Raw genomic sequence first — 27300 nt, 5'->3', positions numbered from 1 at the left:
TTGCTTTCAGAATATTTATACAGGGGGAATCCGATAAACTATAACGCTCTTTCTTTCACAGATGCGTTCACGGTTATGCAGTGCAATTCATAATAATGCAGGTAGTGAGCATACAGCAGTCCAATCTTTTATACACTGTATTGTTGTGGAATTTATACCTGGTGTATGGAGGTGCACATTTCTGTGCAATAAAATAGGTGGAAGAGAGGTACAGCGATTGGTGAACTGCGTTATGACGTGTGGCAACATGCGTTCGATTGCCTGATACATCTTAATGTGACAGAGGTGATATTAGTGGGATGCAGACTTAGTTCAGATAATCCTCCCATAACGAAATGTTTCCTCTTTCATTGTAATCTATGGACTCCATACAACATCGTGAAAACTGGAAATTACAATGTTTTCAGGGCCGTTTGGGTATCAACATTATTTTGTAAATGTATCACTTTGCCATTTGAGGAATATTTTCCAATTTAAATTGATTCAGTCTGATGAAGATGCAGATCTGTTTTTTCACGGTGTCAATAACATAGTCAGTTTTATTACTGCAATGCTTTGTTTAATGGCTTCCGATTCTAACCTGCGTTGGCTTCAGCTGGTTGAAAAGGCCGCAGCAAAGTGCAGTGATTCCTGGAAAAAAAGTCAGGATTGATGAACAAAAAATTCTGCTTACTACTAACGAGGCTATTTGTGGTCTCAGGCTTTCGTATTTACAGGAACAGCTGTACGGAGACACATTTTGCATCAAAACGGACCCCGAATCCTGTTTGCATTTAGTTGTGCTATGCTGCTTGCCATGCCACATCAAGAATGCAGACAATCAAATATTTTGCATAATTTATATACATTATTACTTTGAGTTTGCTTATTTTTCTAAACTGGATTTATTTGATGATATTTAAAAAAAATAGTAAATTGCCTTGGGTTCCATGCATTCAGAACGCTATATAAAAGCTAATTGTATATTCTATCATTTTGTTTAAGCAACTGGCTATAGAAAAAAACATCAATAAACTTTTAGTCATTCAAAAACATCAAAATAATAACATTCACACCACCAGTCGATGCGTACTGTAGCTTATGTGCGTGCTCTCTACAGCAGCACAACACACGCACCACGTGTCATGTAGTCGTAACGTCCCATGACGTGCTGATGTACGTTATAAAGAGCGAGTTTAAATATAGCTTTAACCAAGTGGCTTTTATAATTACAATTGCCTTTCATCGTTTCTAAATCATCATAATTTTCTCTTAAGAAAAGTATCCCGCCCCCCCACAACTGCTTTACATTGTCACATAAACTGAATCATCCCAGGCGAATCATTTCATAATTAAAACAGCTGACCCACTCTTGCCGCGTTCCGATAACGTCTTTCTCGACGGACGATCCCGCCACAAAGGCTGTCAGCCTTTCCCTCCCGGCTCCTCTCCTCTGGTCTGCCTTGTTACAGAAGCTCAACAGCCTTTCCATTCTCCTTTGACACCACGTATTTAATATCAGCCTTCTGTGACGGCTCTATCTTCACACTGACTTTCCTCTTTTAGTTTGTTTTTATTATAAATTCTGATGTCAAAGCCACTACGAAGAGGTGTAATAATCTGGAGCAGCTGAAAAGAAGAGGAAAATAATCACATCCTCACCAAGGAAATGTACGCATTCAAATAACTATTAGCATGTGGTGGTCTGTGAAATGTTTCGAGGTTGGAGAGGGGTCGGCACACTCGAAAAGGTTGGGAACCGTTGGTCTAGAACAGGGGTCGGCAACCAAAATAACAAGAAGAGCCATTTCTTTCCAATTCGGTACAAAATTCTGTATTTCAAGAGCCGCAATGCATCTGAGTACATACTCATCGTCAAGAAGCAGCCCGTAAAGAGCCGCATGCGGCTCCGGAGCCGTAGGTTGCCGACCCCTGGTCTAGAAGGTTGTAAATCAGCTGATGGATTTCAAAAAGGTATTGTGTTCCTGCGTATGTTTACTCGTGACATCTACGACTTTGGTAATGATTACATTGATACAATATAGTCTGGTGTCCATACAAGACAAAGACCCCCCCCTCCCCGTATAGCCTTTTAACAGACTGTTGGGGACAGGTGCTGTTGGCGAGCACCTATGAAAGGCCGACACGACACACGAGGGGGTGGGTGGCCAGCACCACGCCTGGCCGCCTTTGTCCCCTCTCAGTGCTGATGTTAACACGTTGCGTCGAGTACTCGTTTGAGGCCGATTCAGCGTGTGGGTGAGATCCAGGACTGGCTGAGATGGTTTGTCACTGATGTGGGTGGTCGTGAGCTGGAATCGAACTCGGGTCACCAGATTCAGTGCAGCGCGCTAACCACTGCGCCACCGCTCTCACACACACACATGCCTCTCTACAACATGTATTTGCCCGGTTTATGCGGTGTCTTTATATGTGGTCTCATGTAGATGCTTCGTAAACCCACGTTGTATTTTAGAATTGTCTCACATGTGTGCGTGTAGTGTAGCGGTTAGCACGCTGGCTTCAGAACACGGTTACGATTTTCTGAAACCAGTCCTAGGCCTAGGTAGCCTCAAATGAGTACCTGGTGCTGTGTGTAAACATCGGTACTAGGGAGACAAAGGCGGCCGGCCGTGGTGCCGGCTACCAAACCCTCTCGTGTGCCATTCCGGCTTTAAAGTCTGTGCTCACTAACAGCACTTGCCCCAACAGTCCACGGCCTATGTATATATTTGCTTGTCCTGCTGATTTTAGCACGTGTTCGCAATTACAGAAGAAAGCCCTTGCAAGACATGGCACTGCACGGTCAGAGTCTGACACTGCTGCTGCTGCTGGCGACGGCTCTGCTCGTCTCCTTCAATGACGCCCAGCACTACTCCCTGGAATGGAAACCCGGGGGCAAACGCGACCTGGAGGCCAATCGCCCACGAGAGCCGGAGGTCAGTCGCACACGAGAAGAGCCTGCCTGGCTGCCTGCCACTCGCACGAACCTGTACCTACTAATAGGGGGTTTTCCCCTTTTTTCTGGCAACAAAACTGACACCTTTTTTCAAGGAATCATGCTTACATTAACCACGATACTGGCAGTCAAATGCAAACAAAAAACAATACTCTGATAATGTATGCATTGTCTTTGAAACTGATTGGTCCACACCAGAGACAGCTTTCTTTAGAGCTTAGTCTCATATGGTGTTCGACTAGATGACGCCAAAAGGCGCAATGTGGTTAATGTAAGCATGATTCCTTGAAAAAGGTGTCAGTTTTGTTGCCAAAAAAAAGGGGAAAAACCCTATTAGTATATTTTGGTACTGGCAAAGGAGGTCCCATGATGAACCTGTACCTCTCAAATACAATTGCACTATCAGCTTCGTGAAAGAGTTCATAAACTAACACCAATTGTGGTGGCTGGGGGTGGGGGGGTCGAAATGCCGAGCAGTTTTGTTTCGGTGAACGCTGCGTGTAATTTTACAATTTGGACCGTGCTCGAGCAGAATATCCAGAAATTATAGAGTTCTGTCAGCTTCCACTTCCATGGTGAACTGGATGGATGGGTTTTGTGAGTTGAGATGATTTAGAAAAGCGTTCAGTGTATCTTTGCCGTGTGGCCAGCCCACCAATGTGTCATTCACATATCTAAACCAAGCAGAGGGTTTTAGTGTGCTTGAATCTATTGCTTTTGTTTCAAAATCTTCCATGTACAAATTCGCTATCAAGAATTTGCATGTTCTATCTACATGACAAACCTTACTAGTTGGCTGTGTCAGGTGGTGGCGGGTTTACCGACATATTAATATTTACGCGATTTAACCCCCAAAAAAACTGTATTATGGATGATATTGGTCGCGAAAGCCGACGTGTTAAATTTGTTTTTAATTCCTCTGTTAAACTCAACAATGGCAAACATGAAATAAAGCTTGGGGACAAGTTTCCGAGGTTTCAAATGTGAGCAGCACCGGGAACAAATTTATAAAAGATGCAAAGATGTGTCTCCGTACAGCAAAACGGACCCCGAATCCTGCTTGCACATTTCGCTTTACATTTTTTTGGAATCTTTGCTGGTTTTTTTCCTGGATTTTCAGTTTGCACATAGTCACATAGTCACTTTAAGATGTTTTCTTGTTCATGTTTTTTGTTTGTTGCGGTTGCACCCAATTCGAGAGCCGAATGGCTCACAGGGCTATACCTAATAAATAAACTTGGAACTTGAAACACGGACGTACGCCCCGGTGGAGTACACGGGCACGTGATTGTGCACCACCTCAGCCGTGTTGTGCCGCGTGTTCTCAGCAGGAGCTTGAGCCATCGAGCAACGCGTTCGAGTGCGACGGACCCGAATGCGCCTTCTCCCGACTGCCCAACACCAAGCTGATCAGGGAGCTCGCGGTGAGTTTCCCGTGCGTTGCCCGTGCTGGTTGCTGCGCTGCCCGAGGACACGTGCAGTTGCCTACTCGAATCACTGCGTCGGAGATTTTCACGACGACCGCTTGTGTTGCGATCGAAACGTCGTGATTTTTTTAATTTTTTATTTCTCCCTACGTGACTTTACCGAAAGAACCAAAGAGTATGGATTCCTGCAGTCATGAAAGCTTCAAATCAATTTGTGTCGCAATTGTCTTTAAATTGCCTTTGTAAGCCTGGGCCCTGTTTAAAAAAGAGATTTTTAGTTGGAATAGAGTCTCACCTGTCTGAACAACGACGGCGCTATTTTTTCCCAGGGAGTAGAGGATGGGACGGGAGGGGCAAGTGGAGGCTGTTTGACTTGGGTCTCAGATTCGAGCGGAGCCTCAGAAGGATCAACCTCCCAAGCCCCTCGGAAGAATTCGGCCGAAGTCAGAGGCGCCCGTGTGGCATTTAGGGAGGGCTAAGAGGATTTCTCTCTCCTCTCGGGGTGAACGTGATGTTAAGTTGATGTATGTAGCCTTAGGCGGTATGCTGCTAGACCTTTGTAAGAGCAATTCAAGGGTAGCAAATAATATTTACACGTTGTTCTCCCTCAATCCGAATAGTCCGAGAGACAGGTTTTGTAGCAATACAGAATCAGGCGAGGCACCTAACTAAACAGTGCCGCATTGATATAAATCAAAGTGAACCCACCTACAATGATATATATTTATCGTTTTAAGTGTTTTCTTTCATTCAAAATGAAATAATTAACCAAAGAGTGCAAAAGGTTTTCAAAATTGGTTGTCAAATCCAAGTAAATTAAATTGTTTTTACAGAAATGTTTTCTTTAATACCACTCATAGTAAAGTATGACTATGATAGCTTTCTTTGAATAAAAATAATAATGTTTCAATCATTGCATTGTTTGAAAGTGTGTCATGGTCAGGCACCCTTGTTGATCCGAGTGCAGCTTCTAATCTCACATCTGTAAGGTGTCATGGTCAAGTCACCCTTATCGAATGTTAATCTCATTATAGCTTTTACCTGCATGCTTATAAAGTTTTCCATTTACTATAAATGACATGTATAAAATATTTAAATGCAAATCGAAGTAAGTTGGCTGCACCTGCCGTTCTCTAAGCCCCCAAAACCTCAGCAGCAGCAGTAGCTGTGTGTGTGTGTCATCACAATTGAAATGTTCATCATTACTCTTTCAAACATCAATTTATTCACCCAGAAAAAAACGAAACTTTGAGTCTGCAGACTTTTTAAAGAAGTTGCAGCTTGGGATGCTTGTCCAACACATTTTTCATTATTACGCGCTTTTAATTACGTACGAAATTTTAGGTGGTTATTTTTCATGTTTATTGGAGGAAACCTTCAAATGTGACACCGTGGTTAATTCACTGTGCTTTGAACAAGGTGGCCCATGTTTAATTGGACGTCTGTGAAACGACTGGATCTCTGTGAAAAAGAGCTTTATAGCTCGTCGGATTCTTCCAGTATCAATAAATATTCTGAATATGATCATTCCCGGCTTTGGCTATCATCGCTGATATCTGAAACCAGTGCTGATCACTCACCCCTCCTCTCACCGTGGCCAGTCAAACCCTATTATGGACATGTCTTGGAGAAGCCTTCATTGTGCAGTGGATTGACAAAGAACTGCAAATGAATTAAACGCTCATTAACATTTAGACGTTTCTGTACCATGCCCTTTCAGAACTACCTCTCGCAGAGGAATTATGAACGGAAAGGAGCTCGCAAGTAAGGCCCCACACATCCCAGGGTGCAGATGAAGACGACCAACGCTCCGACATTTCACAACATTCCTCTTGAGCACGATGTTTAGAAACCTTTCAATGAACGCCCTTTCACTTTCGTCTGAACACGTGTTATGGTCTGTGACGTCTCTTCGACACTTTGTGTCCTTAATTATATTTAACGCCGCTCAGCGTATCGTTAACATGATTGTGACCGTACACATTTTATTTGTGCAGGACATCGTACTGTGTTCCAGAGTGTCTGTCTGTGGGTGGGATGCACTGTGCTACGCGTGGCCATGTATAACAAGGAGGTGTTGTGCATGAATAAAATTGCTAAAACGAACACATCGAGTGCATTTGTCTTATTGCCATGCTGTGTTCAACCACCAGATTGCAGGTCATAGCTCTTCACCTTTCTGCATATTTCCTCGCACTGCTTGACCTTGGGATTTTCTCTCTCAGAGCACGGCGAGCGTAACTCACTCTTGGCCTCAGCAGACGCTACAGGTGGTTACGAGGTTAATGGTGCGTTCCACTTTGATGTGGTGCACCGATGGAATTCCCTCCCATCGTCTCTTTTGCCATGTGCTTATAACCGGAATCCAAGACTTGTGTAAACTCGGATCTATTCGTGTCCTCAACAGTACTGTCTGTTGCTGGCTGCTTGGGAATTTGAGCATTTAGTCCTGTACATTTGGACTTGTACGCAATGGCGGTTATAACAACAAAAATAAAAACATCTGCAAACAAGTGCAGTGCGTGACACAGGCAATAATCATTACAATTTTACACACACAGGCCTTAGTGATGCATCACATGAGGATGAATTCTCCGCTATTATAAAATGCCCTTCATTTAAACACATAAAACACAAGGAAGATTTGGAATTTCATTTGTAACAGAGAACTGTGGAAATCTGGTTAAACATTTGAAATATGTTTTTACATAAAAGTTGGACACGTGGCAAAGTGGTTTTTCGTGCACCACGCTCTAAACCCGACGAACTGAATTCATTTCTCATCCACGGCCAACATCAGTGGCAAGCGATGTCTGAACTGTTCCCGGCCTCCGGATCCTTCAACCTTCACACAATCTGCTCTTCTGCCCTGAGTGGAAAAGTATAGCCATCTAACCGCCATGAACGAAACGGCATGGGGGAGGTTCATTATTAGAATGATACCATTGCACTCCACTGGACAAAATCACCTGTGTGTGCATGCAGAGCATGTGACGTCTACAGATTCACGGTTGCCTCGTAGCATTCAACTGAAAGTTTTAGCTTGTCTTGTTTCGTGGAATTATCAGGAACATTATGTAGATAGTACAAACGAGACTGGGGAGGTCGTTCGGTCCTCCGAGTTCACTCCACAATCTCGTCGAGGCATTTGCTGAAGAGACCCGTTTTGTATCAGCCTCCACCACCACGTAACTGTGTTGGGCCGCCCTGTTACAGAATCCCACCAACTCTTTTCATTAAAAAACACACTCAAATAGCCTTCTTGCCTCGGTCCTGAACTTTTCCACGCATGACCTCTGGGGGGTTTCTTCTCTATGTTGAGCCGGAAGTAGGAGCAGTTCGGATTGACTTGATCAATATTATCTTTGTTTTTGCGTTACACTGAGCTAAGTTAATCCTGGATAATGTATTGCCCTTTGTCAATCCACTGCTGGTTTAAGATCTCCCTATGCCATGCTGGTCAAGGAGGGGGGTTTACCCTACTTTACCATGTACACCTACACGCACACTTCCATTGAGTGATCTCAAAATATATGTACGTTTGAACTTCTTTCGCACCGTACGTAGCCAACCGCGCTAAACGGAGGTGCGAGGGAAGGATTACAAACTAAACACAAAAGCAGTTCAAGAAATAAGTTTCCAATCTAAATGTAAAAGTGCATAGCTCCAGTGACTTCCTAGTATCGGAAGGAAGAGCGTTCCAGATGGCCGCTGAAGCACATCTGAAAGCGAGCAAAGCAGTGACCTTGTTTGTTCGATGGTTAGCCAAAAGCAACTGTGGGGATATCACTTGCCACTGATGCCAGTCGTGGCCAGAAATTTAACTCAGGACACCGGGTTTATAGAGCAATGCGTTAACTCCTGCACCACCGCTCACCCAAGTACCCTACAGCATTTGATATTTTAGTTATAGTGCAATAGTGTGTTGAGTTTTTTTTTTATATGAATGACATCGAATATTGAAATAACAAACCATTACTGTAACTTGATAATTTAAGTAAATTTCACTGAGAAATTTTTTTTTACAACTTGTTCAAAATTGTGACATTGGACTTTTACCATGTTTATGTAAGTGTAATAAAAGGACTCGAACACTTCTCTCTGTCTTCGTGTCTTTATTCAGGTTCACGTCTTTACCCACACGGCACTCTGTTATAACTCCTGTATTTGTAGCCCCCGGCTATTCACTGCTATTATAGCTTCCTCTCCCCTCTGACTCTCTGCTTCATCTACTGTAACCTCCTCCCTGCAGACTCGCTGCTACCCCTATGCAGACTCCCGCTGCTACCCCTATGTGCAGACCCTCTGGCTGTCACTGTATGCAGACCCGCTGCCCACCCTCTCTGTGCAGCCCCGCTGCTGACTGCAGCCTCCTTGCTGCTTCGGGTCGGTCACCGCTGGCCAACGGTGCCGATCCTCGCTCCCCCCGTGTTCGTGGCGATCTCGCCACACCCCGCTTCGCCCTTCGTGGCCTTCCTCTGTTCCTGGTTCCCCGTCACTCTCCCTGCTCTTCCGGTTCCCCTCCTTCTATACTCAACCCCTCTCCCCCCACGTGACCTAACTCCTCCCCCCCTGACGGCACCTCAGAAGGGCCGTTTACAACCGCATTACGTAAGTAGAGGCCATGTGGATTAGAGTGAAATTGCTTTGACAATTTAACATTTAACGCTTCTGCTGATGCAGTACCATATAACAAAACGTGACCGAAAGGTTTCCGTGAGTGCATAATAGCCACGATGACGTGAGTCAGAAATATACATCGATAAAGAGAATAGAATAAAAAAAACTAAAAAGTGTGCAAAGAAGCAAGAAGAGACGCAGGGCTTGAAATTACGCTGCGAAGGACAAACGTGAATCAGGGACATCATATATTGTTAGAGAAATGGTGAGCGTGGGTAGGAGGCACCATGGCCAGAAAGGAAAATGGTAGCCAAATGATAGAGCATATACAGTAGAGGATAATTAACACAGAGATGGAGCGATAAAATCAGTTCATGCTCAGGACTGAAATGGGTTGTGTCATTGCAGGACCTCCAGAGATGGCAATGGTGTGGGGTGAGGCTTTCATGCAGCAGTGGATAGAACATGGCTGCATCTGATGATGATGATAATGGTGAGACATGAGTGTAAAAAAACGAATGATTTGTATCCTTGCTGATTTTATTCGAAAATGAATTTTAAAAGATTAAGAAGTATAATTTCGCATAGGTTTAGTGGGACATTTGTTCAGTTTGCATTGTTTAATAAGTTGAGTACTTAACGTTTATACGTCGCGAATTTGTATCTTTGACCTTGGCAGTGATGATGGGTCATTCCGTCACAGAAAGATGAAAACGTAATTATTAAATCCTTCTTTTTAATCATTGCAATCGTTGAGAAGCGCGCGCTAATGGATGTGATGATTGTATTATATGGGTATATGCAGGGCTTAATTTCTTCAGCCAGTGCTGTCCCTGGCTGAGTTTTTGAAAATATGTTCATGCTAAGAGGGGGTTGGGGGCGAGGGGGTTCAGTGGGCTATTATTCATCAGGGTGCCCTCGAAAATATTCCATGTACAATTAAGCCCCGTGTGCTGGTGTATGTACCACAGGCTATGTGACAATATTCTTTGAACGTGCAATCCAAATTCTACCGGATGCGATACCATCATTGTGTCTCTCGGGAGCCATGAATGTGTGTCCACGTTGGAAGAATTTACTACAGCTGTGCTCAAACTGCGATTATGCACAGTTGTGTTTCGTTGATGCCCAGTAGACCTACACATTATATATATAGTCCATAAACGGACACGCCTTAAGGACCCTTCTTCTTCTTTAGTGCTGCCTAACGGCGTGTGCGACTTCACGATGATATTGGTCCCGGTCTAGCACGGCGTGTAGAGTTTGTGCTGTTGTTAATTGTAGCCATGTTTTGATGTTACTGAGCCATGTCGTTTTTGGCCGTCCTGGTCGTTTTTTCCCTTCGATTTTTCCTTCCAGGATTTGCTTTAATAGCTGGTATTTGTGGTCGTTTCGGGCAATGTGGCCTAGGTAGTAACACTTCCTGCTAATGATGGTCTTCAGCAGTTGCCTGTCAGTGCCCATATCTTGCAGAACTTGTGTATTGGTGGTTTTGGCTGTCCATGGGATTTTCAGCATCCTTCGATACAGCCACATCTCGAAAGCTTCGAGCCTTTTTGTTGCTGTTGTTGTCAGTGTCCACGTCTCTACTCCGTACAGCAAAATTGACCAGATGTAGTATTTCAGTGTGCGCAGTTTCAGTGATGTACTCAAGTTGCGGTCTGCAAGGAGTGTTTTCCATTTAATAAATGCTTGCCTTGCTTGTTCAATTCTGCTCTTGATTTCGACTTCATGGTTCAACTGATCGTCAATGATTACACCAAGGTATTTAAATCGGTGTACTTGTTCCAATTTTTCGCTGCCCAGCTTGATTGTTATTTCGCTTGTAGTTCGGCTGACCTTCATAACCTTTGTTTTCTTTTTATTAATTCGTAAGCCCCATATTTGACTCTCTGTGGCAACCTCGTCCAAGATTTGTTGTAGGTCTTGTTCTGAATCTGCCAGCAGTGCAGTGTCGTCGGCATACCTGATGTTGTTGATGTATTGTCCATTGACTTTAATACCAATGTTTTTATCTGCTAGTGTTCGATCAAAAATCTGCTCTGAGTAGATGTTGAAAAGACTGGGTGAAAGTGGGCAGCCCTGTCGTACACCAGCATCTTTTTCAAGCAAATTCAACCTGTTTTAACTTGGGTCTGATAAATTATCATCATAAGCCATGCTCAAATTTTCAAGAGCCGCGACGTGAATGTGAATATAAGACAGTGGTCCTTAATAAATAACGTAACGAAGCAGCGCTTAAAGAGGTTGCCGATCCCTCGTCATGGTCAATGCACTGCTGAACGACAGCCTCCCCCAGCCAGCTACCTCCCACGACTTTGCGATGCAATAACACTGGTCAACAAAAAAAAAACATTTTTTTCTGGCCTGGACTTTTGCAGCTGTTTTAGACTAATTTCAGGGTGCTGATTCCAAATCTGATCTCAGATTTGCTCTATCACATCTCATTTTTATGCTATCGGCATACCCCATTTTCATTGATTTTACCCGAAATTAACTCTGTCACTTCAGAATGCAAGTTGTTGCGAGTCAGTGACTGCTTTAGTGTTAAAATATGGTGCTGTATTTTTAGTATAGTGTGTTTATAATATCATTTTACGTAGATATCCACATTTATTTAATATTTTTCTTCTGCAGTTTTTATTGAAAATGCAATATTTGATATCTCAAAAACCTGATGTGATAGACATCAGATTACCTTAAAACCGTTGGAATACCTTATGCAAGAAAAAGTGTGTTGACCAGTGTAACCATCATTATTCTCGCACCTGCAACGCTCGCACCGATATCATTGCTCCATCTCCTCGGTAGGCGCCCACTCGAATACGTTCCATTATATGGCTTCCACTCAATTTTTGATGGCAAAATGTTAACTACCTCGCCTGGTATACTATGAGGGCGTGGGTTCGATCCCGACCCTGACGCCTGCGTATTAGGAGTTCGCATGTCTCTCTGCCCGTGGTCGCGTGGATTTTTGTCCGGGTCCTCCAGTATTGTCATCTCCAAATTCAGAAACATGCATTCTGAGTATCTGGCTGCTATAAATGTCCACATTTGCGGCAAGCCACGTCGTTGAACTATCATTTGTGGCCACAGCTGTAAAAAAAAGTTGTGTGGTGCTGACCTGGTAAAAATAAAAATGTTGAGTATGTTCCTTAACCCACGTGTTTAGTTGCCTTTCCGCCTCCCGATGTAATTGCAGTCGCGTGCCACATGAGAAGGATGGAGGGGGGGGAGAGAATCTCCACACTTTCGCCTGTTAAATAAGTGGCGGTCCGTAGGGTGACCTTACGGGCAGGATCCATACATTCAATCTACGAGGCGTGTCAGCGCAAAAGTAGTTATGTATTATTTATCTGGGAGTCAACATCACTCTCCGAGTGCATCATCACGCTCCGTCAAAATGTTTTGGCTTCGGCCCACATTACAAGGCATTATGATGAATCGAGTATTACCTAAGCTCCAAATTGCCTCTCACATACGTGCATAAGAGCCTAAATGAACTTATATTTAGGCATATAAAGTATTGGCGTAGGTCTGCAACATAATTCAGAATTCGCAATCTGCATGATTAAATTAACGACGGTAAAATATGTCTTGCGCGCACTCGAAACGCGGATAACACGAACCATTAATATGACTATAATTGTTACATTTCCTATTTACTGCGCCTTAAGTAGACTTACTCATGTAAGTCCTCAAAGCTTGATTTTGCAAAGTAATTTTAGTTGAGCGATATTAATGACCCGGGTGGAAAATCAAATTCGGCTAATACATGTGAATCTGCCCAGGCGCTAATGTCACGTCACAATATATGCAAAATGGATGCGTTCAATTAATGCGCTAATGCGTTAGATCTTGGGCTAAGTGTGAGCGCATTTAATTGTTTCGTTAGCAGGCCCCTTTCACTTCCGAAAATAAAAAGAAGTCTCGTCTTAGTCAACCAGGCAAGTTAAAAATGTACCGACGATTCTACCATAACTGTTGAAAATGGAAATAAGACGCAACTCAAAGCGTTGTATCGGGGCTGATCAGTGGGCTTCTTGCATACCTTAACTTCGCATCCACGCGCTTCTAAACCTCTCCCTAGCCTCATTCATTATATCCTTCCAACAACCCTCCCCTCTCTCTCACTGTCACAGTCTTTCTAACAACCCCCCCCCCCCCCATTGCGTCTTTAGCGCGCGTTCTCGTCCGCAGACTGTGCAATCAGTGTGCCCTAATGGACGTGTCGATTCGCATTCATTATCAATCACTAAGAGAGCCCTGGGGAATTTTGTCTGATTAAGGCTCATTTTTGGAGAGCCGGTATATAAAGGTTAGCGGGTCCCACGCACACGTACGCTCCGCATCAACTCCCCGAAACAAACAGATTCCTCTCCGAGCTCGTCTTCACGCGGTGGTTTTGTTTTCTCAACAGACCGTCTGGAATCATCGCAGGTGAGCGCCTTCGTTCAGGTACGCGGGGGTCCCACGGTTGCCCTATTCACCTTGCGCGTCCTTCATACGCGGATTCGTAATCGCGTTCGTAATGAAAATACGGCAGTCCAAAATTGTGCGCTTTGCCACGAAATGTATAGCTGGTGTCTCGAGGTCAAATGTACACGCACGCACGTGCACATTTGAAGATTGCGCACGCGGCTATACTGTCTATAGACGGTGGAGCGGTGGCACAGTGGTTAGCTCACTTGCACTGTCAACCTTGGAAGACGTACGTTTGATCCTTCGCCACGGCTGACACATCCACAATTTTGTACGCGTTGTGTAATCTGTGCGGTCCTTTTTTCGTGTCAATCCACTGCTGGATGATGGCTTCCCCAACGCCGTGTGGAAAACAGAGACTTCGGGAGCATAGAAGTACAGAACAGTAGATTGTGCTGCGCTAGCCTCACAGCCTATGGGATGGTGGTCACCCATCCAAGCACTTCCCCAGGCTCAAACTTGCTTAGCTTCTCACAAGGTCGGAAAGTTTTCGGGCGAGAAGGTCGATCGCCCAGCTGGTACATCGAGGTGAGATGCACAGGTGTCACCTTGGAGAGCGCAGCGCGGGTCGCCTCCTGCGTCGTCGCGTCGTCTAACGCACTTGCCGTGCGCAATGCCGACTGCAGCGGGTGGAGCAGAGAGTGGTTCGCGCAAGCCGGATGAATTCGATTCCTGTCCACGGCGACCATCAATAGTGGCAGTGACCAGAGTGGTGAAGTATGGACAAACAAACTCCCTCCTCCCCCCGCCCGCCAGCGTAATCCAGCAGTGTATTGACAAAGTGCTGTACATTTAGCTTTAAATAAACAGCGGCGAGAGGTGATGGTATAGGTTGTGCGCGTTTAAACAATGTTTGCTTGCGTTTGTTTGTGCATTTGGTGCGTTTTTGCGTGGACACAAATACACACAAAAACAAAGATCCCCCGTGTAGCCTTAACATAATTTTGGAGGGAGTTGCTGGTAGCGAGCACCTGTTGTAGGCAGACACGGTACAGGAGGGGGTGGGTGGCCAGGACCACGCCCGGCCGCCTTTGTCTCCCTAGTTGCGAAGTTTACACCACCGCACCAGGTACTCATTTGAGGCTGAGTCGACCTCGGGGACGCCCAGGACCGATTCAGACAATAGTCACTGGTGTTGGCTGTGAGCGGGAATCGAACGCAGCCTTGAAGCACACACACACACATACACACGTGTGCTGATATTGGCCTTCATAGGTGCTCGTGAACATCACTTGCCCCAAGTCTGTTGAGACTAAACGGGGGATCTTTGCCTTCGTGCCCGTGTGGACAATCGCGTGGCACGGCGGTTATCTCACTTACGCTCGGAAACCGACAACACCGAGTTCAATTCCCCGGTCACGGCGCCCAACACCCAGTCCTGGGCCCGAACCGGTCCTGGCCTTCCTCTAGGTCGACTCGGCTTCAAAACGAGCACTGCAGCTCATGCGCTGTGTAGACATGGCCACTGGCGACACAATGGTTCTGCCCCCGGGCGTGGTACTGGTCACCCACGCCCCTGGTGTGTCGTGCCGGCGGAGGCTTCGTAGGCGCGCGCTCGCTCACAGCACTTGCTCATCTGCCCAACAAAGTCTGTGAAGGCTAATTACCGGGGGGGGGGGGGGGATTGTTCTTTGTCTTTGTGTTGACAATTTACAGAAGCCACACTCGGCTGCTGTAGAGATGGCACTGCGCGGTCAAAGTCTGGCTCTGCTGCTGCTGGCGTCGGCGCTGTTCGTGTCGCTGACGCACACACAGCACTGGTCCCACGACTGGAAACCCGGAGGGAAACGCGACCTGGAGGCCATGAGACCACTGCTGGAGGTCACTCGCACGCGAGCGCTTTTGTCTCTCATTCCCGCCACCCCCCCCCCCCTCTGCGTCCGATGGACGAGAATGTGTGCTACGAAGAAGGGCAATTGCCCGAAACGTCGCCCGTTACACGCTACATGTTGCCTATCGAGGCAGTGCTATTGACGACGATGTGGTTGATGTTCATTTCGCGCGTGCCATTGTGCCACTGCGCCACTGCCAACGCAACATCACCAAACGATTCGTTAGACGCGAGACCAGGGGGGGAGGGGGGTGTGGGGGGTGGTTACCAACCTGCAGCTCTGGAGCGGCGTGCAACTCTTTAAGGATTAGCTTCGATGCGCGATTTTTCAAGGACCACCACAGTCTCGTATTCTCATTGCAGTGGGGGCGCTCTTGAATTAGAGGGTTTATTTTTATACCGAATTCGAAACAAATGTCTCTTCTTGTTATTATGATTGACGACCCCTGCGCTAGACCACGGTGTATTATACTCGAAATTGTTCAACGACCAGCTTACGAGTTATTTATTACGATTGTTTACGCAGGAGTCTTGGCACAGTTTTATTTGTTTTATATGTATACAATATTTAAATGGAGTAATTCACGGGTAATTGGACTAGGACACCGGCACACGATGGCCTGTTCTTGCGAATGACGTCAGGGAAACATTCATGTCTATTGTGAAAGGGACAGTCTTATGGTTATTACAACCGCAGTATTAACCAGGGCGGCCGCTGGACTGGAACCGTGAACCTCTGCAACAAGAGGCGAACGCGCTCACCCGCTAGTTCACGTTACAAGCGATAGCGTTCAAAAACTCGAAATGTAAATGCAAAAAAAATAGTTGCACTAAGTTATTTTGTTAATTTTAAATGTATAAAGTAAATAAACTAGAGAACAGCCACCGAGGAGATGGAGTTATCAAATCGATGCCAGGTAGATTACTACATCGCACCATCGTGAGAGGAGGCTATGGCTTGAGGGATGCCTTCATCCAGCAGTGGATTGACCATGACCGATGGTGATAACTTGAAGAAAAGTGTATTCTAGTGGTATATATGTGTGTGACTATGTGCGTTTTAACTAATAACATCCGAATTCATAGCGTTAATTACTCATTTCCCAGGTGCCTTTCGTGGGATGTTTATCCGATTTCTCGACGCACATGGCATTTGGCACGAAACCAAAGCGAACATCAACGTTCACATTAACATTATGATCGTCTTGCGTTTGATGACAATTTGTTCAGGAGACAACCAATTTCGAGGTCCGTTAGCCGCAATGAGAGAGCGGGCTTCAGGAGAGAGACTTCGTGTAGTTTTGCCATTTCTCCTCCGTCGAAGGAGTGCAGACCCGCAGTGGTTTATTATATGTTCCGCAGCTCAGATTAGCACGGTTGTCGATTTAAGGTGCGCGAAAGAAGTTCAACATCCACACAAATCACAGGCTGGTCATTTTGATTTCATTGTCATCTCGCCTCTCTCTTCGAACACGCAGATCGCTTGGCTACAATCATGCGACAGTGGATTGTCTTTCATATTTAAATTCACATTAATAACAGCATTTGAACGTGATATATATGTGTATGCTTCGGTAAGCTGAAACTAACACTCGCTAATATTGTGGGAAAAACACACATTGCATGTCATGTGCATGTTTCAGTTAACATACAACATTGGTAGCCGTGGCACACTACGGGAAGCAGAGTTAGCAGTCAGTTGTGAAACATGGCAGACGTGGGGGGGAGGGGGGGAAATGAGCGTGAAAAAGAAGAAGGAATACCGGGACAGCAGTGCCCGGGACGGTCATAGAGGAGAGTGGCACGGCTCAAGATGAGCGCGTGCCACTTTTATTTCTGCCAGCAGCAACAGCACCGGAGCCGACATCGATACGAAACACGAAGTCGCCAGCAACAAATAACCAAACGAAATAACAAACACAAACAAGTATAACCCGTAAAAGCAAAGTTTTTCACTATAAATCCTTTATATGCGTGGCGGCTAGAGTCCTCTCGTCCTCTGGCTTGAGATGGCTGCCACCTATGGGTCAGATGATTGTCTGCCAGTATTAAGCAATAGGTAATTAAATATTTAATTTGTTTTCCCTAAACAGTGTAACATTTTGGAAAAAAATTTTCACGAACATTGTCTCGCACAACGAGTCTGTGTGCAAAATGTCAGCTCGATTGGATCACGGGAAGTGGGTTAAAAAACGACCGAAAGATTTGCACGGTCGTAAGCAAGCAAGCAAGCACGCAAGCAAGCAAGCAAGTGAACTTAATATAAAGGATTAAAAAACAACAGCACGCGCTGCGGCCACGTGGCACTGCTGCACGCGTCACGCACAAACACAAACGCGTCACGTGGTGGTGATGACGGGGTGGGTAGGGAGACGATAGGAGTGTAAAAAGCAGAGAGGGTGATGTGTACGGGGGGAGCAAGCGTGCGCGTTTTCGCAGATGGGAGAGATTCATTGCAGGTGGGTGGTTGGGGGTGGCCGCAACTATATGTCGCGAATTTGACGAGGGGCTTGAGCGGGTTTTAATAACACGCACAAAAGTAATCTTCAACAGCAACACGTTGGGCAACCATCATCAACCTCGGCACGCTTTGCTTACTTACTTACTTCACAGGATTCCATCACCGCTGTTGGGTTTCGTCACGCATCCCCGCGATAACCAGCAGCAACCAACACAAATATAAATAACTCTTTGGTTCTTTCGGTAAAGTCACGTGACTTTACCGAAAGATCCAAAGAGTAATTCCTGCAGTCACGAAAGCTCCAAATTTAAGAACAAATATAAATACGCGCGCGGCAATTTATATTTTGGCAGCCGAACATCAAGGCACCGCCATACCGGCTTAATTCTAAGTTCGAGCTCACTTTACCTTGTGAGCAGCCACTATTACCTGTTGCTCACACAGCAGAAACCCGAGAGACTTGATGCTGAGCAGTCCTCCCTCAACGTTGTGGGCACGAACAGGAGCGCAGCTTCAGCGCAACAAACCACAAACAAACTCAATCCATTTCAAGAGCTGCAGAGGCAACTTTTTTTTAAACATCCAGGAATAAATGTGCGCGGACCAGAGACACCTTCAAATAGGTTGGCAAAAAGGTGTCGTCACTCGCGAACAATAACAGGAACCCCAGCATGCATTGCGCGTCACGATGCCATCACCTATTGCGGACATTCTGCACACAGCCTTGTGATGGCCACGACCTCGTTTGGCCTCACGTGGAATACACGTGCACGTCTCTGGCTCAAGCAAAGCAGCGTGAAGCCTGGATAGTGCTTTGACGGGTGGCCACCATGCGTGTGTGAGCAGGCTCTCTCCCCACCAGGGTTCCAGTTCGCCTGTTCCTCCGCCGTCACGCACAGCGCCCCCTCCTTCATCCACCGCTCACTCCTCCGAGGTCCCCTCCTAACCCTCGCGGTCCCCTCTCCCATCCCCTCTACCTCCGCGCATCTCTGTCACCTCGTTACGAGCTACCAATCGCAATTGTCGTCACACCTCCAGACCAAGCCCCCTCGTCTCCGGCCACCGGTCTCCCTTTCTTCATACCGTGGGATTTAGGCGACTCGGAAACGATGCCGTCGATTCAACTTTCCGCAGCGGGATATCGAACCGGGCGGGTACGTCCGCGTGTGTGAATGTGACGCCTTTGTGTGTGCGTGCCACGTGATTTCAGCAGGAGCTTGAGGCACCGGACAGCGCGTTCGAATGCGACGGACCCGAATGCGCCTTCGCTCGAGTGCCGAGCAGTGAGCTCGTCAGGGAGATCATGGTGAGTAGCTGCGTGCTTTCCCTGCAGCTGCCCTACTGCCTAGGCAAGTGTGCAAGAGTGTCTGTGAAGAGGCTGCCGAGATCAGAGTCGTGTGACTTTCTAAACCCATTGATTTAAACTAAAAAAAATCTCAAAAAACTGATTACCAGCAGTAGATATACGAAGGCTGCTGCTGTTGATGATGTCATTATTTTATCTGGGAAAATATATACCTTTGACAATGTTAAACATTTGCACCTCCGATGTAGCACAGTTGGCTACGTAAGGTACAAACGAAGTTCAACATACATACATTACTGAAATAGCGTGATTGTAAGAGTAACACATTTCCCTTATAAGGGAGTGGGGTTTGTGGGGGAGCGGTGGCGCAGTGGTTATCGAACTGCACTTTGAACACAGCGAACTGAGAACAACAACAATTGTACAATGCGAAAAATAGGGGAAAAAGTCGCCTGGGTTCTCACGTGTGCCGCTGGACGGGAGGTGATGGGCGGGACTTGGCGACATTATCGGCATTATCAGGCACGTCACGCTGGGCGCGGCGTGTAGGGGGTTTCCCGCCTTCCGAGTAATCGAGCAAACAGAAATAATCGATAATAATTTTATCGAACCATAAAAAACATGCCTATTATCATTTTGAGTAAATTCATTGACATATCGTCGCCGCTCTAGTCTTAAGCTTATGCATTAATTCCGCAATTCCGAGTCGAATCAGGGCCCTCTAGCGACCCATTGCCAACTGCTGCCACAGAAGAAGAGCTCAGACACTTGCCGCAGCGATCGGCAGAGCGCTCCGTGTGGCACGCGTCCTTGTCGACATGCCTTCAACGCGAGCACTCACGCACTCAGACACGGCGGTGATGTTATCTCGGTGCAAGTAAATAAACATACATTCCAGCCAATTCACCAAATAGATATGAAGTGTGTGTGTTTAAAAAATAAATTTTACATACTTCAAGAGAGAAGTGGTGGAGGGCAGGACCCCAGGCATGCCATCACTTGGCACTCACCGATGTTAGCCGTGGCCTGGGAATCGAACTCGGTGCACTGGGTTAATAGCGCAGCGCACTAACCAGTGTACCACCGCTCCATCCGAGGTATAAAGCACACCGCTCTACTGTTTGCGGCCCTTTGCCGATCTACTGCTGGACGAAGGCTTCCCCAGTCCATTGCATTCTCTGACGATCCTGCGATGCAACAATACACCGGGCGCATGATCGGACTGTGCATGATTGAAATGAGGAACGTTCTAATGGACGCGTTTGACACGATGCTGCTGCATAACCGTGTGCTTTCAGAGTTACCTCTCGCAGAAGAATTATCAAAGGAAAGTTCTGAAGTAAAAGCCCCGCGTCTCAAGCTGCAGACGAAGACAATCAACGCTCCCGACAATTCGAGAAGTTTCCTCGAGAGCGCCACGTGACGCGAACCCAGTCAATGAAATGCCCTCGCTGTGGTCTGTGACGTCTCGTAGACCCTTTGTGTTTATTTAATTCTTCATCGCCGCTCAGCGTATCGTCAACGTGACCGTGGCCATGTGCGTTTATGTGCACCATACATCGTAGCGTGTCCCAGAGTGGCTGTGTGTAGGTGGCGTACACTTTGTTATTATTGGTCACGAACAGGCCACGCGTAACAACGAGGCGTTGTCCGTGAATAAAGTTGTTCTAAGCGATGACTCCGAGTGCATTTGTTTTTATTGGTGTAGACAAATGAAAGAGTCCTGAGTGAGTATTAAAAGCAGTGCTCATCTGCGGTGGTTGACGCAGCCCCATCACTGGATGGGCTGAGCTCTGCACCTTTAAATCGAGATTGAAAATTAATTTCTTTGGAACTTATTGTTGTGTGGAGTTTGTTATCCTTCCACCGCACCTCCGATTAGCACGGTCGGCTACGCACGGTGCGAAATGAGTCCAGCATACATACATACAGCCCCGAGCCAGTGGGGGCAGCACCGCATTCCTGTGACGGGGGCGTGTACATCCATCTGACAACCACTGTTGACTTACCCACGAAGCGGTACCTATTTTCTCGAGCCCGGAAGTATGATGGGCTGAGTCAACCCCCCCCCAAACCAGGTTTGAACTCGCCATCCTTCCGTTTGCGAGATTTCTCGCTCTCACCGCTCAGCCACCTGACCCTGACTGACCTCTTTCCCAATAACCTCGTTGGAAGCGGTCGTCGCGAGTGCATTTATTTTTTATTGGTAAAATCAACTCTTTAAACGCACGCAACTGCAAACTGCAATACGCGACGCGCACGCAACGAACGGCAAAACGTTCCTACGTAAGCCAATGTGACAGCGATGATGTCACGTGAACGTGAAGTTGAATGTTCTGCACCGCAGTTTACTTCGCTGTCGGGCTGTGGCGGTTCCACCTGAAGACGGAAGCTTGTGTTGCCTCCGAAACGTCGTGATTTTTATTTTATTTTACTTTTATTAATTTTTATTTTTTTTACCTACGTGACTTTACCGAAAAACCTAAGAATATGAATCCTTGCAGTCACGAAAGCTTCAAATCTAGAATCCATTGGGACGTGCTCTTCCATTTGCCAATAGGGCAGTGTACTTCACCAATGTTCATGGGGGGGGCACTGTCGCCGATAAGACATCATCAGCGTGACACCCGCCACACATTTGAAACCATTGGGATTTGACAGCGATGATGGGGAGGTTTTGTCACGTTGGTGTATTGTCGGGAGCCGCACTAAAGGCCGCCAGGGACTGGCAGTGGCGCGCGGGCCTTGCAATGAAGACCACTGCAATAGAGGCTTGTGTAACTTTGGCTTACGTGTTGAAATATGTATTTACAACATTGTCGCAGCAGACTAAGGGCGGGAGAGGGGCGGTAATTAGCGCATTGCTCTACGAGTATTGAACTCAGGAGGCTGTGTTCATAGCGCTAACCACTGCGTCACCGCTCTCCCAAAGTCGAATACAGTACTTGCAGTAATTATAATAATACAAAAATCGTTAGACATATCCACAATACATTAAAGACGATGCAAAGCATCGCACACATTTGGCTCTCCGATGTTTTCAAGTTGTACTGCGCGTTGCTCAGCATGATGTCCGAAGTTTCGCACCACGTGCTCAGGACATCTCCCGGATCATGTCAGAAAACACACCGAAGACCTCACAACAGTACAGCCGTGAAAATTATATAATGCCCGTGACAAACCAAAGTAAATCGGCACGTTGTGCAGAATCGGGTTACACGTCCCATCGACCAATGCAGCACTGGCTTCGTGGGACAAAATCATACGGAGTAATTGGCATCATCATCATCATCAACATCGTAATCATCATGATTAGCCCGCGCGCTCGCAAAGGTAAGGAGGCTGATGAATGCGATGGTGCTCAGTGGCTCGCGCCAGCCGTGCCCTTTGCAACAGGTGGCTCAGGAATTGAGTCTGCAGTCTGCTCGGTTTCGTCGCTTGCGTCTCCTCGTCTCCGCTAGGGCCGAGCGCCGATGGCTCTGCATCCATGTGATCGACGGTCTGCAACAGAGGGTTATTGGGGGCGAGTGAAAATCAACGCTTTACGTCGAGATCAGGGGTAGGCAAAATGCGGGAAACGCGTGCTGCTCTTTAAGGACTGCAGGTGCGGCTCTTGAAATTCGAAAAAAAAATTGCTCTTATTCTTATTTGTCTTGTGTTTCCCATTGGAAGTCCAGTTTACCATGGAAGTCCAGTTGACCATGGAAGTCCAGTTCACAATGGAAGTCCAGCTTACCATGGAAGTCCAGTTTACCATGGAAGTCCAGTTGACCATGGAAGTCCAGTTGACCATGGAAGTCCAGTTCACAATGGAAGTCCAGCTTACCATGGAAGTCCAGTTTACCATGGAAGTCAAGTTGACCATGGAAGTCCAGTTGACCATGGAAGTCCAGTTGACCATGGAAGTCCAGTTCACAATGGAAGTCCAGCTTACCATGGAAGTCCAGTTTACCATGGAAGTCAACTTGACCATGGAAGTCCAGTTGACCATGGAAGTCCAGTTTACCATGGAAGTCAAGTTGACCATGGAAGTCAAGTTGACCATGGAAGTCCAGTTGACCATGGAAGTCCAGTTCACCATGGAAATCCAGTTTACAATGGAAGTCCAGCTTACCATGAAAGTCCAGTTCACCATGGAAGTTCAGTTCACAATGGAAGTCGAGCTTACCATGGAAGTCCAGTTTACCATGGAAGTTCAGTTCACCATGGAAGTCCAGTTTACCATGGAAGTCCAGTTTACCATGGAAGTCAACTTGACCATGGAAGTCCAGTTGACCATGGAAGTCCAGTTCACAATGGAAGTCCAGTTCACAATGGAATTCCAGCTTACCATGGAAGTCCAGTTCACAATGGAAGTCCAGCTTACCATGGAAGTCCAGCTTACCATGGAAGTCCAGTTTACCATGGAAGTCAAGTTTACCATATGAGTCCAGTTGACCATGGAAGTCCAGTTTACCATGGAAGTCAAGTTGACCATGGAAGTCCAGTTTACCATGGAAGTCAAGTTCACCATGGAAGTCCAGCTTACCATAGAAGTCCAGTTCACAATGGAAGTCCAGCTTACCATGGAAGTCCAATTCACAATGGAAGTCCAGCTTACCATGGAAGTCCAGCTTACCATGGAAGTCCAGTTCACAATGGAAGTCCAGTTCACAATGGAATTCCAGCTTACCATAGAAGTCCAGTTCACAATGGAAGTCCAGCTTACCATGGAAGTCCAGTTTACCATGGAAGTCAAGTTCACCATGGAAGTCCAGTTGACCATGGAAGTCCAGTTCACAATGGAATACCAGTTCACAATGGAAGTCCAGTTTACCATGGGAGTCCAGTTCACCATGGGAATCCAGTTCACCATGGAAGTCCAGTTCACCATGGGAGTCCAGTTTACCATGGAAGTCCAGTTTACCATGGAAGTCCAGTTCACAATGGAAGTCCAGTTCTCCATGGAAGTCCAGTTTACCATGGAAGTCCAGTTTACCATGGAAGTCTAGTTCACCATGGGAGTCCAGCTTACCATGGAAGTCCAGTTCACAATGGAAGTCCAGTTCACGATGGAATTCCAGCTTACCATGGAAGTCCAGTTCACAATGGAAGTCCAGCTTACCATGGAAGTCCAGCTTACCATGGAAGTCCAGTTTACCATGGAAGTCAAGTTCACAATGGAAGTCCAGCTTACCATGGAAGTCCAGTTTACCATGGAAGTCAAGTTCACAATGGAAGTCCAGCTTACCATGGAAGTCCAGTTTACCATGGAAGTCCAGTTGACCATTGAAGTCCAGTTCACAATGGAAGTCCAGTTCTCCATGGAAGTCCAGTTTACCATGGAAGTCTAGTTCACCATGAGAGTCCAGTTTACCATGGAAGTCCAGTTTACCATGGAAGTCTAGTTCACCATGGGAGTCCAGTTTACCATGGAAGTCCAGTTCACCATGGGAGTCCAGTTTACCATGGAAGTCCAGTTTACCATGGAAGTCCAGTTCACAATGGAAGTCCAGTTCTCCATGGAAGTCCAGTTTACTATGGAAGTCCAGTTTACCATGGAAGTCTAGTTCACCATGGGAGTCCAGCTTACCATGGAAGTCCAGTTCACAATGGAAGTCCAGTTCACAATGGAATTCCAGCTTACCATGGAAGTCCAGTTCACAATGGAAGTCCAGCTTACCATGGAAGTCCAGCTTACCATGGAAGTCCAGTTTACCATGGAAGTCAAGTTCACAATGGAATTCCAGCTTACCATGGAAGTCCAATTCACAATGGAAGTCCAGCTTACCATGGAAGTCCAGCTTACCATGGAAGTCCAGTTTACCATGGAAGTCAAGTTCACAATGGAAGTCCAGCTTACCATGGAAGTCCAGCTTACCATGGAAGTCCAGTTTACCATGGAAGTCCAGTTGACCATTGAAGTCCAGTTCACAATGGAAGTCCAGTTCTCCATGGAAGTCCAGTTTACCATGGAAGTCTAGTTCACCATGGGAGTCCAGTTTACCATGGAAGTCCAGTTTACCATGGGAGTCCAGTTCACCATGGGCAGGGTTCGGCAACCTGTGGCTCCGGAGCCACGTGCGGCTCTTCCAGGACTGCCTCGTGACACGCGAGTTATCACCACAGTGCACTGCGGCTCTTGAAACCTTGATATTGTTTTAGTTACACCGAATTCTATAAATATGGCTCGTATTCATACTCTTAGGTTTTTTCGGTAAAGTCACGTAGGTAAAAATAAACAATAAAAACAATAGAAATAATAATAGAAATAAAATGAAAAATCACGACGTTTCGGAGGCAACACAAGTCTCTGTCATCAGGTCGGGACCGTCACAGCTAGATTTACTGTTATTATTTCTATGATTTTTATTTTTATTATTTACTTTTACAGTACCTACGTGACTTTACCGAAAAAAACCTAAGAGTATGAATCCTTGCAGTCACGAAAGCTTCAAATCTAGAATGGCTCGTATTGTTATTCCGACTGCCGACCTCCTGTTCAGATTAGTCAGATGGTGTTAAAGCCTTCCAACATGAGCATCTGTCCGATGCGTGTTTCGGGTTGTACCGCGTGTCGTGTCCGACGTTTTGCCCCCACGTGCCGGGAGCTTCTTCAGGAACTCTACGCGCTCCTGTCAATCAATCAATTATTTGGCAGAACTGCACGCGGAGCGAAACGTCAGGGACTGCAGAAGGAAGCTCCCAGCACGTGAAGATAAACTTCGGACATCATGCCGAACAACAACTTACGGTAGATGCAAACTGAAAACGCATCACAGAGCACTGCAGTTGAACCGAGAAAGCCTACGCAGTCATATTTAGCATGCAGTATGGAAGCCGATAAGAAGACGTGACTGTAAAACTCCTTTGCAAATTAGAATATAGTATTTGTTGTTGTTGCTCTGGTTCGTTTCTCCAAGTCTTCAGTAGGCCGAGTCCTGAAGAGCAACACAACCCTGTGCGAAAGTTTCGTTCATGTCGGGTCATCTTTACTCGAGTTATCGTTCGCCCCTCCGTTACAGAAGGACGCACCAAACCAACGCACAAACACTTGAGTTGGAACGGGTTGAAGCAAAATGCAAAGTTCGCAAGTGAATTGTCATCAATCTGGAACGACCACACACTTGCACGCATGCGCTCCTCATAGACCGGCCACAACATTTTAGTCCGCGGCATACAAGGGAAGTCAAACACGTAAAATTGCAAACTACAATCTTTAGAACTACTTTTTTGCATTTAGTTTGTTGCCTTTCCCCGCACCTCCGATTAGCACGGTTGGCTACGTACGGTGCGAAAGAAGTTCAACACCCGTAACATTTACAGAACGCACGTAACGTTCAAGACATCATTTCGACGTCAGAAACAAACACGCGCAGATCGGTTGGTTTGGGTGGGACGCGTCTCTGAAAGCGACGATGGGCTGTGGTCGAGACTCACGACGGAACGGTAGCTCAAGGAGGAGGGTGGAACACGCCCGAAGAGCACGTGGGCCGCAGAGATGAAGCGATAACCAAAAAAATCCGCTCGTGCGCGCGAGATCGCTGGTTTGTGCTGTTTTAAATGTTTTATTTAGAAGACGGTCGCTTGTTGTTGCGATCGAAACTTCGTGATCTATTATTTGTTTATACCTATGCGACTTTACCGAAAGAACCAAAGCGTATGGATTCATGCAGTCACGAAATCTTCAAATCAAGATTCATCTCTTTAGAACCGCTTTTTATTTGCGTCTTTAATTAGTTGTCCTTCCCCAGCACATGCGATTAGCGCGGCGCGAAAGATGAAGAAGCGGGCATCGGACGAACCTTGGACACTGCGGCAGAGGCTCGGGGTATACACCCCGTGCCTGTCGAGGCACGGGTTAGGACCCGGGTGCGGCACGGGGTGACGCAGCGCGCAGCCTCCGACCCCGCGGAGTGGAGCCACCCTGCCCAGCCGAGCTCGCGGTCCCAGACTCGACGTCTCCCCGCAGGAGGAGCCCCGCAGCCGGGCGCATGGATGCAGCAGGGAAGCCCGCGCGGTACATGCCACAGCGCCTCCTCCTAGCGGCCGTACACCGGGGAGCGGCTGAGGGCACAGCTTCGTCTGCAATGGATGACGCCATGGGAGAGATTCACAATCAGGAGTGTGTTTCCCCGAGTGTGTGTGTTTGTAATGTGCTAGATTTGAAGCTTTCGTGACTGCAAGGATTCATATTCTTAGGGTTTTTCGGTAAAGTCACGTAGGTAAAAATTTAAAATTAAAATTAATAAAAGT

General features: G+C 46.6%; 2 protein-coding genes across 5 annotated transcripts in view; one reads left to right on the top strand and one right to left on the bottom strand.

The window, feature by feature from the left end:
• The window catches only part of LOC133345555 (conopressin/neurophysin-like), a 559395-nt gene that overhangs the window by 529318 nt on the left and 2777 nt on the right, over nt 1–27300 (bottom strand). The window contains exons 2-3 of one of the 2 annotated variants that reach the window (XR_009755453.1): nt 26850–27129; nt 21445–22566 (exon numbers count right to left, since the gene is read on the bottom strand). Coding sequence is in view for 1 of the 2 variants with exons in the window: in XM_061556440.1 (XP_061412424.1) it covers nt 22523–22566; nt 26850–27129 (324 nt within the window). In the remaining variant the exon portion in view is untranslated. Of the gene's footprint in view, nt 1–21186; nt 22567–26849; nt 27130–27300 lie in introns of those variants that run through there. The other variant, XM_061556440.1, reaches the window with a different exon arrangement.
• On the top strand, nt 13340–20655 carry LOC133345408 (progonadoliberin-2-like). Of its 3 annotated transcripts, none has more exons than XM_061556130.1 (4): nt 13340–13443; nt 15124–15288; nt 18970–19065; nt 20364–20655. In XM_061556130.1, the coding sequence occupies exons 2-4, from the start codon at nt 15148–15150 to the stop codon at nt 20406–20408; spliced, it is 282 nt and encodes a 93-aa protein (XP_061412114.1). In that variant the 5' UTR covers nt 13340–13443; nt 15124–15147; the 3' UTR covers nt 20409–20655. The 3 variants fall into 3 exon arrangements, with proteins under 3 accessions (XP_061412114.1, XP_061412115.1, XP_061412113.1); XM_061556131.1 differs by having other exon boundaries at nt 13341–13425; nt 18973–19065; XM_061556129.1 differs by having other exon boundaries at nt 13341–13425.

Source organism: Lethenteron reissneri, chromosome 22, assembly GCF_015708825.2.
Source record: "Lethenteron reissneri isolate LAM-NWPU_2019-01 chromosome 22, ASM1570882v1, whole genome shotgun sequence".
In the NCBI taxonomy this organism is placed as follows: Eukaryota; Metazoa; Chordata; class Hyperoartia; order Petromyzontiformes; family Petromyzontidae; genus Lethenteron; species Lethenteron reissneri.
This window is presented reverse-complemented; position numbering and strand designations above follow the sequence as displayed.